General features: G+C 43.9%; 1 protein-coding gene across 1 annotated transcript in view; it reads left to right on the top strand.

The window, feature by feature from the left end:
• Positions 1-15,721, top strand: part of SYT6 (synaptotagmin 6) — a 118,342-nt gene that overhangs the window by 75,927 nt on the left and 26,694 nt on the right. The window contains exons 4-6 of the mRNA XM_015429262.1: positions 3,334-3,454; positions 6,580-6,751; positions 8,526-8,676. Of these exons, the coding sequence (XP_015284748.1) occupies positions 3,334-3,454; positions 6,580-6,751; positions 8,526-8,676 (444 nt within the window). The remainder of the gene's footprint in view (positions 1-3,333; positions 3,455-6,579; positions 6,752-8,525; positions 8,677-15,721) is intronic.

The following is a 15,721-nucleotide window of genomic DNA, read 5'->3' as shown; positions in this document are numbered from 1 at the left end:
AAGCAACTGGTGAGTGTGGGAACTGTCCAGCCCCTTCCACTGCATCTGCCCTCCCTCCTCTGTATGAAACCACTGGCATAGTGTGATCAGATTCTGCTCCTTTGGATGCAACTGCAATGTAAATCAATATCAATGCTGTCTGTCTGTCCACCTGTGTATCTATCTATCTGCCCATCTTGTTAGAACTGAGAGTTATTGTGGGCTCATGGTTATTGGGCTGTGACGTTGGGACACCTATTAAGATAAATTATTTTCAGCTCAATCGAGTAAATTTGTCAAGCAGGCTTCATTTCAACTAGAGTTAAGGCTAGGAGCCTGTTTTCAGTGCCAAGATTCAGCACTTGGAAGACTGTGAAGTAATAATATTATTGAAGATTCCCATGTATGTGCAAAGCATAAATGACTTTTCATAGCCATCCCCAACATTCTTGAGATGAGATTTCAAGGGCAGAAGAGGAAGTTTCAGGCAAGTTTGAGATTCAGCACATCTTTTTAAAAATCAAACACAATAGTCAAGTCAATAGTTCTCAGGGTGTTCTTAAGCATGGAGTTTAAATTCTCCTTTGAGCTTCTTATGTACCACACATGAATGTGGTTAATATGAAGCGTATAAACTATACATTTTTGCTGAAGATCCTTTAAAACCAAAAGTATCAAATGTGAAGCACTTTCAGGTTCATAAAAGGCGGGATAATGCTTACAATTTAAGCAGTTGTGAGCTGAATTAAATTAGGGCGAAAAGTTTGAAAATAAAGCTGCCACACAAATTTATATATGCCTATCGATATCCAGCAACACTCCTCCCCCATGAGGAGTTAAATATGTGCATAATCGCAGGGTGTGTTATCTTGCTCAGCTGTCTTGAAGGCCTGTTTAGCAGGGTGGAATGAAAGGAACCAGTTTCTAAAGGATTCGTAAGGAAGAATGGAAAGGTCGACCTGCTTGTTGCCTCAGCATCTCACCAGGTGGTGAATCAAGGGAGTTTCAGTCTTCACTTTCTTTCCCCCATGACCAACTCAACCAATTTGTGGGAAAGGTACAGCATATCTGACAAAGTTATGGTGCCACCTAGAGGTATCTAGAAGACCTCGTTTCAATGTTTCTTTGCAATAATTGCAGTATGATTGATCACCAGTTAGTTATTTCAACACAAATTAAGCTTTGAGGGTGATTATAAGGGTTGAGCCAACTGATGGCTCATCTCATTGTATAACAAGTAATGAAGACAAAATGGTTTCTATTAAATAAAAGCAACATTAAGTTTAGGAAAGAGCTGAAGAAAATGTTTTATTATTTATTTACTTCATTTATACCCTGCCTTTCTCTCCAGTGGGGACTCAGTGTCCTCTTTTCTGTTTCATCCTCACAACAGTCCTATGAAGTAGATTTGGCTGAGAGTGTGTGACAGGCCAAATGTCACCCCGCACGCTTCCATGGCAGAGTGGAGATTTTAACCTGGGTCTCCCAGATATTAGTCCATCTCTTAACCACTACACCACACTGGATCTCTTGGTCAATAATCTTGGTCAGATCTCTTTCCCAGTATTCAGAAGGGATGGTGTGTTCTTGCTCTTATTCTTGAAACAATTTTGTGGTATGGAAGTCACCTCAAATAATTGTCCATTTTTCTAGTAGAACAGGCCTTTAATATTAAGAAGTGAAGTTTGTTGGAAAACACCGCAAGGATCAGTTTGGATGCATTGCCTCTTAACTTCTCAGAAGCTGAGTTTTTACATCACTGATTAATTCTGTCCTTGTTAGCAATCTGCAGAAAGAAAAGGCAGAATGCTGGCCTGACTCAAGACTGGTGTATATAGCCATTATGAAGAACCCACATTTAGTTCGACTCAGTTCATTCAGGTCATCTTTCACATGGGCCAGCCATTTCCCAATATTCCATTGTTCAATGATGTAATGGTACAATGAAGGAGCTGAGGATGCCAGAGCACCTGCGAAAGACATTGTTGCAGTGGATTCCTACCTGCTAAACGTTTGACAGGTTAATAGATATGTGAACACACTGAGAATAAAGGAGATTATTTTAGAACTGGAATTGGCCACTGCTGGTTGAAAAATATACACGTGGTGCACTTTTTAAGTATATAATGGATCATGCTCCTTCTGCAAGGAACACAAAAAACTAGAAAGATTATGTAATTTGCATTTGGTATGTTTGTTCAACTTTTTTCTGAAGTGATATCCTTTCTTTCTTCCAGTATGGACTAGACCTTTTCAGCAAAGTTGCTGTATCATTTGCCTTCATATCTTGGGGATGCAGTCTTTAGCCCATAGTCTATCTAAAGTACAAGGGTGTGCTGAGTGGCCAAAAGGGCCCTGGAAATGGCCCTCTCCCACTGCATCACCTGATGGAGAACTGGGGCCAGCTTCCTCACTTTCTTGTTTTGCATTTTGTTGTTTTTCCATATTTTTCTCATAATTTCTCCAGGCTTTCTCAAACCACCTTTGATCTGATTTGAGAAAACATGGAGAAACAACAAAGAAACCATGGAAAGACAACAAGTGGAGGATGAGGACATGTGGAAGCATACAAACCATGGGAAAACCTCAGTGTGAGAAGACCCACTGTTTCCATTTGTAAGGGAGCGGTGGCACTGGGGATTTATCCTCTGGTTAAACATCTGAGCTGAACAGGACTGCTGTCAGTTCTAGCCCCGCGCTGGTGTGAGCTACCAGCCTTGTCCCCAGCTCGCCGCCCACCCAGCGGTTCGAAAGCTTCAGTGAGTAGATAAAGTGGGAACCACTCCTTAGAGAGGGTGGGCACACTAAACCCCCCAGTGGGGGAGGTGTTAGCCAACGAACGGAAGGTCCAACACATGAGATCAAAAGCCTAGAGAGATCTATTCGGCATCATGGCCTGTAATGGGCCATTCGGGCCAGGCGGTGGCAGTGTTGCGCTGCAACTGAGAAAGCTGACGACATCAAGCCACGCAGAGGGAGAATGCTGTTGGAACACGTCTGAAGCTTACAGCTGGATAAACTCCCCGTTGGCTGCTAAATGTGTGCGATTTAAAGATATATGTTGTTCTCCCTTACCCCTATCATTGTTAGTCCCTTGTGAATACATGAGTAACTGTAAATCGCTCAGAGCCAGCAGCTCTGCAAGGATTGAGCGATTAATAAATCGAAAGAAAGAAAGCACTTTCAGAGTGATATTCTATTGTATGCAATTTGCCCTGCCTTGGTACAGAGAGAGGAGATGGTCAGTAAAGGGGGAAAAAACTGGTAGAAAAGATACAGTTGGTACAAAGCAGGAGTTGAGAGGTGCAGTGTGCTATCCATTTCTAATTCTCCATGTTCTCTCTTTTATTAAAGGAAAGTGTGGACCTGGGAGAGATCATGTTTTCCCTTTGTTATCTGCCAACTGCAGGTCGTCTCACTTTAACAGTCATTAAATGCAGGAATCTTAAAGCAATGGATATCACTGGCTACTCAGGTAGGTGTTGGTCATTTTAGAGTAAGGCTGCTACATTATATTTCTTTGGGCTTGCTTTGGTGGCAGCTTTGCTTGCTCTGTAAGCAGCTGAGAAGCTTTTCTACTTATTCTTCATGATGTGGATGCCATCGAAGCAAAACTGTCTGTGCTACAGAACATCTGAAATATTTCTCTTCCATCCATACAGAATTCAGTGTCATGTGTAACCCAACCAGTCACTTAAAACATTTTTGTTCAAGGTCAGAGGAGCTTTAGCAGTATTGTTGGCATAGCCATCTGAAACTAGAGCTGTGATAGAAGCCAAGAACATAATTTATTTTTAAGTGATATAAATTAATTTTTAAAAATGTGTTATAGAATTAGACATTGCCTTTGGGCATTGGGATGTATTATCTCCATCCCTACCACAACCAAGTTGTGCCTTTGCCTTCCTGATATGTCACGTCAGAGATCACCGTAAGCCTGGATAAAAAATAATGTTTCCCCCCCTCTCCTTTTTGGGAAAAATCTATATAGGAACTGAAAACCAACATGGATTTTTAAAAGAAAAGAAAAAATCATGATTAGGATACCAAATCCTTGCCACCTTACACATGTAGACCCTTCCTGGAAAAAAGAATCCGTTCTAATGTAACATCTTCTACATGCATTGTTCTGTGGAAATCATACCTCTGGAGAAAAACATTTCATCAGGAGAAGTCCAAAAATAGGTTACTGGCTATTTCCTACTTCATTTCAGTAGCTTCATCTTCATGACATAGCTACACCATCAAGGCAAACACATTTTAGGTGCTATGCAATTAAAATGTCTACTTAGTGAAAAATAGCTAATTTTTGGAGTTCCCATACAAAAAAGTGGCCCTAAGTGAATATGTTAAATCAAACTGATCTGTGATTTCTGTCAGATGTGCCAATTTTTTTGCTTTCTAGGATTTTATCATTTATTTTGCATAGGCTTCTTCCACATACTCTGCCTTGGCTTCCAAAATGGAGTGCTTTTTATTGGGGGGGGGGGGACTTCTACACAATGTCATGCTGTAATTGTCCTGTTACCATGTTTTTTCTTATCCTCAATAAGCTCTTTCATAAATCTTCTTTACTCCAGTATCTTTTTGAAATAACACAATCCAAGCTCATTATGGTAGTTCTATTAGAAGGACTACTGTGCATTTTCCTGCCCTACAAAGGTCCCACCCACATTGGCAACATTTTCCAGTGCTCAGTCCTTCACAGATACCATTTTCCCAGCATGTTTTTTCTTGCTGTACCATCAGAAGACTTTATGAGTTTTTTTTAAAAATCAAGAATTGCTATAGCACCATTGTTCTATAGCATTACAGTGCAGTAATTAAGATTCTATTGCTCCTTATCAATTTCAAATTGTAATGGAATTGTTAGAATGCCATATTGCAAGCATGAAGAAAGGAAGAAGGTGGGGCATGAGTGGCCACAGAAGCCATGGCCAGGAGATTAATTTGCTCCGAGAGTTGATATAGAGCAGCTGTGGTCCACATTTGGAAGAGAAAAGTTAAGAAAAAGGCAGAAAAGCACATAGAGGTCCAGTGGTCCACATGTGGATACTTCATTGCCAGCAGATGCATGTCTCTGCATTTACGGTGATGAAGAAAATAATGTGGAGAATCCGTGCCTTGTGGGAGTAGCTAGAGTCCCACAGAGAACTGGATTTGGAAGAACTGTGCCACCCATGCACATTCATCTACCAAACCCTTTCCCAGCAAGTTGGTAAATCTAACTGAAGAGCTCTCCGTTCCAGGTTAAGTTCAAGTAACCTGAAACTGAGAGTGTCTCAGATTTTATGATTGCATCTTCTTTTCCTTGTAGATGTGTCTCATGGTTTACTAGGAAAGCAAGAGGTGACCAGCAGTGTTCCCTCTAAGCTGAGTTAGTGTGATTTAGCTCACAGTTTTTTAGCCTCTAGCTCACATATTTTTGTCTTTGCTCAGGAAGGAGGGCTCCAGAGCAAACTAATTGATGCAGTAGCAAAATTGCTTGCTCACCCCTTTAATGCCAGGAGCTCACAAAGTAGAATTCTTGCTCACAAGATTCCACAGCTTAGAGGGAACATTGGTGACCAGTATACATATACAACTCCCCTGTGAATACTTTGTCATTTCACCTATTTTTTGGTGGCCCACAGACTTCCACATGACAGTGTTCATGTTTTGCTGACAAACATTTTAATCTATAGGATTAAATAACTGTAGGGTGTTTGGGTAGACAAGTATTTCAGTTCTGTTGGCATTTGATACAGCTTGAATAATTGAGAATTGAAGGTTCAGAGGGAAAACAGCTCAGCAGTTCTGCAGTGATGTCCTATATAGCTACTGGAACTTCAAAATACACCGTGATTTTCTCCAGCTGCCTACATAGCATCCATGCTATGTTGGAAATGCAGAGGTAATTTGCCAAAGTCAGTCTCTGGGGCAGCTAGTGTGGTACTGCTGTTCTATTTTTTCCCCTGTATCTCTTTTCATTGACAAAAAGCCACCCCTATGGTTGCTTGAAAAATAGTTCACATATGTTTAGCTTACACAACAAAACTGGCATGAAAGTTATACACACAATCTGAGAACTAGGGAGCTGCTCGAAGATGAACAGCATCTGCATCATATTAAGGGACAGGAAATGGACCACGTGGGCCAACAAAGAAGTTGCTTTCAGACACAGGAAACACATCCAGAAGACACTGTTAAAAAGAGAGCAAGATGCTTGGGGATGTATACATAGATCAAAAGCCCTGCCTCCAAAGGAAAAGTGTACAGATGATCGGCATATGTACAGACGGTTCCTGGGTTGACAGACAGAAAATTCAACTTCTCGGGAAAACTAAGTTCAGAGCTCCCTATGGGGTGAACTTGCTCCACTGAATTTAGTGGGAAAAGGGAAAGGCTTGGCAACTAAAAGAAAAGAAATCCTGGAGACAACAGTGGTGTCTGTCTCATAACAATATGTGTAGAATTCTGAAACACTTGAAAAAAATGTTATATTCTGACCAATATCCTTTTCCCCCCTCAAATGTACTTTTCATATTTAACAACTGCATAAACATCAGTAAAAGGGTCTTTTAATAAGTCTGCCCCCTACCCCTTTTACTTGCTCTCCAGATCCTTATGTCAAGGTGTCTTTGCTCTGTGATGGGAGGAGACTGAAGAAGAAGAAAACCACCATAAAGAGAAACACACTTAATCCTACATACAATGAGGCAATAATCTTTGACATCCCTCCAGAGAACATGGATCAAGTCAGCCTGCTTATCTCTGTTATGGATTATGACCGGTAGGTGGGAGTCCCTGCAATGCCTAAATCCCATTTGGAGAATCATGCTTGATTTGACTCACTGGCTTGTGCTGGATTCAGTGTCCCTCTATTCTGTCCAACACCACATTGTGAAGTACCATGCATTTTTAATTTAGTGATAAAGCATGCTACTAAAACACTAACAAATTAAGCTGTGCTCATTGTATTTCAGTCATTTGGTCTGTGTGAGTAGGGCATAACCCTGAGTTTCAGTTGTCTCTGAGAAGGGCATTGTTGCTTTCCTCTGAAGATGTTAAATCCTTTGACGAATGGAGCAAAAGATTATACTGAGCTTAAGAGCCATATTGCAGGCAGCTTGAATGCCTCCACAGTAGCATTACCAGCCTCAGTGGGGTCAGGTGTTCTTCTGGAATCACAACTGCTCTCCAGACTACAGAGATCAGTTCCACCAGGGAAAATGGCAGCCCTGAAACATAGACTGCATGGCAGCATATCTTTCCTAAGCTTCCTTACCATACTCTGCTCTTTCTCATTCCCCAAACTGAAGTTGGCAATCCTATTCTGCAGTGGCACTTGTAACATCAAGTCAAAGCTAGAAGTGACAAATGGCTGCCACTGATCCATATCTTCAGATCTTCTCAACAATGGTCCTGTCCATACGAGGCCTTTTGGGCCGGGAGCGGGATGGAATGGGGGCGGAGCAAATGGCGCGATCCCACCACAACATCTGGGAAGCGTACCGTCTCCGTCCCTGATCCGGCCCTTCCAGCGCTGTTCCACACCAAAAAAGAACCACCTACCGAGGTGGTTCTTTTCGAAGGTGGTTCTTTTCGCTGACCATGGGATCGCCGGTGTGTCCTTGCGCCGGCGCATCCGCAGCTCCTGGCCGAACTGCGCATGTGTGAGCATGCGCAGTTCGCCAGGCTCCCCTCCCCACCGTTGCTTTCTCCCCGGCATCTGATCGTGCCGGGGAGCGACGGTGCCGCGGCTTGGGGGGGCCATGAGATCCCGCCGCGCTGTCTCAACTTTGCTGCGGCTCACATTAGCCGCAGTTCGAGCGTCCTTTTCCCTGCCGTGTGGCAGGGACCAATGTCTAGTTAAAGAAAATGAGTTGGATTAATCTGTCTTTTCTGCTAGTGAAAAAAGTAGGAGGGCCACCAAAAAAAGACTATGCTGGGGATCATTTGACCTGTATGCCCAAAGCTATGTGGGATGGAGGCTATAGCAAGAAAAGCTAGCCAGAACCAACCCAAAATGCCATGCATCATCAAGCTCAGAGTTTCTTTGTTCTCACTGCCTTTCACTGGTTCCCATTTGCAGGGATATGGGGAAACTGTGACTGTGATGATATCACATCCAGTGTCTTCAAAAACTACATGTTAACAGGAAGGTGTGAGGAGGAGATACAAATCATCTTTTGGCCTCAAGAACAGGAAGAAAATAATCTGACACAGCTTTCCCATGGATGAAAATGATGGAGAGATTTCACTGGTTGAATGTCTGCCTGTCATGCAAATATTAATAACATAGAGTCCCAGTCAGGAAAAGATGGTGGCAGTCCTGGTTGTGTATGAGAAGCTTGTTGCAGAAAAGTGAGGAATAGAAATACATCATGAGCTCGGATAGGGAAAACAGAGAAAGTGCTGGAAAGCTGAATGTAACAGAATAACAGCTCAGAACAAAGTTGTGAAGGCAACAACATAGGAAGGTTTAGTGAGCACAGGAAAACATGGGTCAGCAACAACAGAAGAAGAGAGTTTGAAGTGTGTCGTATATGGTTGTTGACTTTCAGAGTTGGCCATAATGAAATTATCGGAGTTTGTCGTGTGGCAAACAGCGCTGAGGGACTAGGCCGGGACCACTGGAATGAAATGCTGGCTTATCCACGCAAACCCATTGCACACTGGCATCCTTTGGTGGAAGCGAAGAAGTCCTTCAAGGAGGTAGGTAAAGTAGTTTATAAAATCACCTCAGATACATGTGCAGTTGGCTATAGAGCTTTTATTTGCAGACTGTAACAAAAGTTTATCTCCAGACAAACAAACATTGCTTCTCAAAAGAAATAAAAGTGGAGACCCACAAGAAACTTGTGGGATGGTTATCCCATTCCTCACACCTTTGCTTCCTTCCCTCTCCCCCTACCTCTCTCACACTCTCTCCCTTCTTTTCTTACTCTCTGTCTCTCCTTCATGCATGTTACTTCTTCTCTCTTTCTGCCCCCTCATCATTCTCTTTGTTTTTCTGCCTCCCCACCTCATCACTCTTTCTCTCTCTTTCTGCCTCCCACCCCATCACTCTCTCTTTCTGCCCCCATCACTCTCCCATCACTTTCTGCCTCCCCACCTCATCACTCTTTCTCTCTCTTTCTGCCCCCACCCCATCACTCTCCCAGCCTCCTGCCTGCTTCCTCCCCTACCCCACACAGCAGCAGCAGTGATGGTGGCAGTGCTCCCAGCCACCCACCTACTTCCTCTCCCCCCACAGCAGCAGTGGCAGCACTCTGGGAATCACAATGGATCTCCCGGCTATGAAGATCAATTCACCTTAGGGCTGCCAGCTCCAGGTTGGGAAATTCCTAGAGATTTTGGGGTAGAGATTTGGGACAGTGAGGCTTGGGGAGGCAAGCGGCCTCAGCAGGCTATAATGCCATAGACTCAACCATCAAAGCAGCTATTTTAACCAGGGTAACTGACCTCTGTCACCTAGACAACAGTTGTAATTCTGGGTGATCTCCAGCCCTTACTTGGAGGCTGGCAATGGTAGTTCTTGTGGACGAAATGGCTGGTTTGGAGGGTGGAGTCTATGGCATTATACTGGTCTGAAGTTCCTCCCCTCCTCAAACCCTGCATTCCCCAGGCTCCACCCCTCAGATGTCCAGGAATTTCCCAACCTGGCGTTGACAACCGTATTTCCTTCTCACCCAACAACTCTTCAACTTTCTGTCTCCACCCCCTCCCCAACAGCCTCTATCTAGAAAAATTACAGTCTTCCTCCACAGTTGGGACCAAAGCAGCATACATTATTACATTTTTTAAACTTTATGTATTTTCCTGCAAACCTACAGGGTCCCCTTAGTCTGTAAAAACCTGTTCGGGGAGAGTGAGCCCCCTATCTGTAGAAATAAGTATCCACACACAGAGGGGACTCTTGGCTATTAGTATATAGATATTTTGCCGATGCAGTTGAGTTAACTGCACACTGTTCCCTTAAGTGCAAGCTAGTCCAGGACTTCACCCCTCTCTACTCAGGCAACCTGCAGTAGTCTGTAAACTGTATGTCTTAGCTGGGGGACTGAACAGAACCCTGTTGATACAGCAGCTTAGGGAAGCTCATGTGTAGAGCCAATTTTTTAAGGTCCAGCAGACAAGAGTTGGGGGAAGAATGGTACAGGCCATGGCCTCCATACAGAGCATGGTAAAAATGTGCCCTTTGTGGACTTTGAAGTTCATTTGAGAACAGGATAACATGGAAGGAGACTGTTGGTTTATTTCCCATATTTCCAGGTGAGTCTTTCTCCCAGCATTAAAAAATTGCTCATTTTAATATAGCAAAGGGGTGGCTTACAATCTCCTTTCTCTTCCTCTCCCCACAACAAACACCCTCTGAGATAGGTAGGGCTGACAGAGCTCTTTGAGAACTGCTCTTGAAAGAACAGCACTGAGAGAACTTGTGACTGACCCCAGGTCACTCCAGCAGCTGCATGTGGAAGAGTGGAGAATCAAACCCGGTTCTCTTAGATTAAAGTCTGTGATCTTAGACAAAATACCAAACTGGCTCTCATGTGTGGAGCCAATTCTTTTAAAGGTCCAGCAGACAAGAAATGGGGTAAGAAAGGGCTCTAGGGTAGACAAGTCTGGGTTGGGAAATTCCTGGAGATTTGAGGCTAGAACCTGGGGAGGGCAGGGTTGGGGGAAGGGACGGGCCTCAGAAAGGTATAATAGCATAGACTTCACCTTCTAAAGGAGGACTTTTCCCCAGGATAACTTATCTCTCGGAGATCTCCAGGCCCTACCTGGAGGTTGACAACTCTAGGACATCTGCTGAGTGTGGGCCACTTGTGGCAAGTTAACAGAGGTAGAAAGAGAAGGCCAAACAAAAAAATGACACCCCTAGCTTTCATGCATTCAGCAAGCTGCCCTTTCTTAAGTCTTTGGGTATCTCCACTTATCCACATATGTACCTCCACATATCCACATATCCACCTCCACAGGGAAAATAGAGCAGATAATCCTCCTTGCCCCCTGGCCCAACATGCTTTGAAAATTGCAAAACTCACAAATGCCCTATAGAACATCTTGAGCTCTTGTGAGCTTCCTTCCTCTTGTGACATTTCAACTGTAGTTTTTGCTGCCCTGGCAGTTCTCAAAAGAGCTCTCTCAGCCCCATATACCTCACAGGATGTCTGTTGTGAGGAGGGGAAGGGTCGTAAGCCATTCTTCGGGTAGTGAAGGGCAGAGTATAAATCCCATCTCTTCTCTCTTCTTCTCTTCTAGAAGAAGAAGAAGATAAGAGATTGGATTTATACCCCGCCCTTCACTTGGAGTCTCAGAGCGGCTTACAAACTCCTTTCCCTTCCCCTCCCCACAACAGACACGCTGTGAGGTGGGTGGGGCTGAGAGAACTGCTCTTTTTCAAGGATAGCTGTGCCAGAGCTTGTGACTGACCCAAGGTCACATCAGCAGGTGCAAGTGGAGGAGTGGGGAATCAAACCCAGTTCTCCCAGATTAGAGTCCGCACACTTAACCACTACACCAAACTGGCTCTACAATATGCAAAGGGAGGTCTCTGTCCAGTGCTAGGGGAATTGCCTCAAAGCAATCCAATTTGTGTGAGCATCCTGCTGGCACATATACACATCCATGCATAAACCTTCATTGGCATAACACAGCAACAGAAAGGACACATATAAAAGATTCAAGAAAGGATGATTTACTTCACTCTCCCAGTATGTTCACTCCGCTTCAGGGAACAGAGTCCTCCTGTTACTTGTTTTGCAGGAGGTCTGGCACTTTTGCCTTGCCTGCTGTGAGGCCGGGGATAGGGAACAAGTCTCCTCCAGCTTCTTCGTTCTTCCTCCTTATCTTTCTCCTCCAGCTCTAGCTCGTTTTCCTCTCTCTCTTAGTCTGTATTCCTACTTTCTGCTTCCTCAAAATAAATCCACCACCTCTGGTCCTACTTTTATGCTCCTAGCCCCAACCTCTCCTGTCCTGACTCCATCATCTCTGTTTCCTTGTCTTCCCTTGCTTCCGCCTCCTGTTTCCCCTGCCTTGGCCAGCCCACATCTCTCTTACCCCATCTCCTGCAAGACACTCTAGCCAGGACAGGGAGCTGAGCATGTGCTTCCATCAGTCAGGCTCCTCCAGGTCAGATAGTGTTGCCCACCTTCCCATCCAGCCTTTTGTCTGCCTCTGTCTCCATGGCCATTCCCAACTGGACAGTGGGGCTATCAACTTCTGACAACAGACCCCCTGCTGTTCTCCTTGTCAAGGTAAGTCCCCACTGTAGCCACCATTGCCACTGAATCTTCAGACATGGAAGAACATTAAAATGCTATGGTGAAAAGAAAGCATAAACATATTACAAAATGCCTCACAAATAGCAGCTGAAGCATTCCTTCTGCAAGCAGGGACTCCTGAAACCTATGCATCAAAGTGATTACTTTGAAATGACACAACTACAGCAGCACAACTCACTTGGAAGCACTGCAATAAATCACATCAAGGCAATGCTTCCCAGCCATTGCACTGTGATGCATGAATATTTGAAAACAGGCTTCAGTGCACCAGTAATACACCATTTCAAAGGTTTGCACAAGAATGGGGTTGCTCTTCCACAATCACCAACCCATATAATAAAATGGACAAAATGAAATATTTGGTCACAAAACTAAACAAAATCTAAAAAAGGACTTCTCTGCATTCTCATTTTCCTTCTGCAGGGAGATATGCTGGAAACAAACCTGTGTGATATTAATAGGGTTGCCAGGTCCCTTCGTCATGCCAGTGGGGGGATTGGGAGGGCATTCAAAGGATGGTCAAGGATGTTGCGTGATGTGCTGATGTCACCCAGAAGTGATGTCAGTGCATCAGTGACGTCAAGGGCAATGCTCTGCTTTTGGGAAAAACTCTATGGTAAAAACAACCTCAAACCATAGAATGGTATCCCTAGATATTAAATCGACCACTTGTTGTTCAGTCACACAGTCGAGTCCGACTCTTCATGACCCCATAGACCACATCACACCAGGCCCTTCTGTTTTCAGTTATCCTCTGGAGTTTGCTCAATTTTATGTTTGTTGCATCGATAACACTGTCTAACCATCTCATCCTTTGCCATCCCCTTCTTCTGTTACTTTCAATCTTTCCCAGCATCAGGGTCTTCTCTAGTGAGTCCTCCCTTCTCATTTGGTAGCCAAAGTATTTCAGCCTCAGTATCTGGTCTTCCAGGGAACAGTCAGAGTTGATTTCTTTTAGGATTGACTAATTTGATCTCCTTGCAGTCCAAGGGACTCTCAAGAGTCTTCTCCAGCAACATAATTCGAAAGCATTTTTTTCTTCAGCGCTCGGCCTTCCTTATGGTCCAACTCTCGCAGCCATACATTACTACTGGGAATACCATCATTTTGACTATGTGGACTTTTGTTGGCAGGGCAGTCTCTCTACTTTTTATTATGCTGTCTTGGTTTACCATAGCTTTCCTCTCAAGGAGCAGGCATCTTTTAATTTCATGGCTGCAGTCACTATCTGCAGTGATCTTGGGTCCCAGGAACGTGAAGTCTGTCACTGCTTCCATGACTTCCCCTTGTCAGAGCCCCTGGAGAAATCAGTTCCCAACAACAGTCATTCAGAACGATTACAGTTTATTGAGACATCGAGAGGATCCAGACTCTTAAGGATTCTTTGTTAGAACTGAGGCCAAGCACGCAAAGCAAGCAATTATACTAAAATCAAACAAGACATTAATGGCTCTTGGCCAATCACACCTAAGCTAAAAGCCCGCCTGAATAATGGCATATAATTCTCAGGGGAAAGAGGATACCAGAGACATTTAGGTCTCAAGGTTACATGGCTGAGTCAAGACAGATAACAGCATAGTGGCCAGAAATGAAAGTGTACATTCTTGTTCTCACCCCCCACGTCTCCATGGCAACCAAACCCAAGAAGGGGCCGGGTTGACACACCTTCTATTTGCCAAGGAATGATGGGGCTAGATGCCATAATCTCAGTTTTTTTGATGCTGAGTTTTAAGCTAGCTTTTGTGCTCTCCTCTTTCACCCTCAGCAAGAAGCTCTTTAGGTCCTCTTTTTTCTCTCTCCCCGATGGGGAATTTTTAATTGCATTTTTATTAAAACTACAAACTATAACAGAAATAAGGAAGGGGACTACATTTAAGGGGATAAAGAAAAGATACCCACTACTGACTAAAAACCCAAGAGAGGAGATCTTCTAATCAGCTTAAATACACATCTAGTCTTAATCATATTAATCTCATTACAAACTGAGTCACATAGTCTGTTAACTTTTCCCACATCTTAAATTTAACTGATATCAGGAAATACCCCAAAGCATCTCAATTCAAAATTTTTCAGAGGCACAATTCAGAGTCCTTCAGCCTTCACTTCTTCTTGTCCAGTCTCTTCCGCAATTTATAAGGACTTTTAGGAGCTGCTTCCCCTTTCTCAGATAGAGAGTCCTCTCCGGAAGAACCCGAGTCCAGCTCGCCACTGGACTTGCTGTCCCCTTCTTTTTCTTCCTCCTCTGGCCCTCCCAGCTAGACTTTTAAAAATTCTCTCACTTTCAGAACACAGTCAATCTTTTCTTTTTTATCCTTAATTTTAAAGGTGACGTCTTCTGGAATTAACCATCTATATCCAATTGAATTTGTTTGAAGAAAAAGAACAAGATCTTTATCTTTCTTTCTCCGCTGTCTTATTTCAAATGGAATATTCTTCAGTACTCTGGTGACACTCTCCCCAGCTCTCAGGGGTGCTCCAGATACTGCTTTCGGGATTGCATCCCTTACATGCCTCTTTGAGAATCTTACGACAATTTCCCCAGGCAGATTATTTTTCTTTATGTATCCTGAATATGATCTGTAGGCCACATCCATTTCGCTTAGCAAAAATTCTGCCTTCATCTCTGTCACTGGGGCCAGTATTTCACTCATCACTTCCTTCAGATTCTCTCCCTTAGTCTCTGGCATGTCCCGAAAGCGAAGGATCATATTAGCCTTTTCCATTTGTAATTGTAGCAACTGCTCTTCTGTAGAAACTTGCTTCTTTTCCAGTTTTTGTACTTTCTACTTCACCTTTTGTGTAGTGGCATCCACTTCTTTCACCTTCTCATTCGTTTGATTCATCATTTTCAGGGTCTCGCTGATCTGATTTTGTTGAGTGGTAATACACTGGGTCATTGATGTCATCTGCTTTTTAAGATTATTCATTTGGTCCAGCAGGAGTCTGCCAAAGTCTTTGCCGGCTCGTAGGCTCCTTCCGGTTTTTGGCTCTCAGTTACTTTCGAGGGTTGCCAGGTCCCCACCCCCACCTCATGGAACAGAAGATAAGGCGAGTGGGAGAGGGACGCCTCCCAAACGCATAGACTTTAGAGCAATTGAGGGGGGGAGCGGAAGCATAAAAGGTTAAAGCTGCTAAGGAGTACTTACCAAGGCGAGTGCGAGCGTTGAGCATATTCAGAGACTTTCAAAAAGTTTGCGAAAGTAAACAAAGAGAAAAACATGGCGGGGAAGCATCTGAAACTGAAATCAAAAGCCTCCCCTTCCCCAGCCAGCGGGGGGGGGGAGCGAAGAGAGAAGGGGTTTAAAGTTTAAACCCATTCTCACTAGAGTTGGGCCACAGAAGGAGGTAAGAAGGAAGGAAAGAGAGAGAGAGAGTAGAGAGAAGGAACAAAGGAAGGAAAGTGAAAGAAAGAGAAGGAAAGAAGGAAGGAAAGAGAAGGAAAGAAGGAGGGAAAGAAAGAGAGAGAAGGGAAG

The sequence above is a fragment of the Gekko japonicus genome, unplaced genomic scaffold (genome assembly GCF_001447785.1).
Source record: "Gekko japonicus isolate JY-2015 unplaced genomic scaffold, Gekko_japonicus_V1.1 scaffold786, whole genome shotgun sequence".
NCBI classification, from domain to species: Eukaryota; Metazoa; Chordata; class Lepidosauria; order Squamata; family Gekkonidae; genus Gekko; species Gekko japonicus.
The sequence above is the reverse complement of the archived record's forward strand: the minus strand, read 5'-3'. Positions and strand labels throughout refer to the sequence as shown.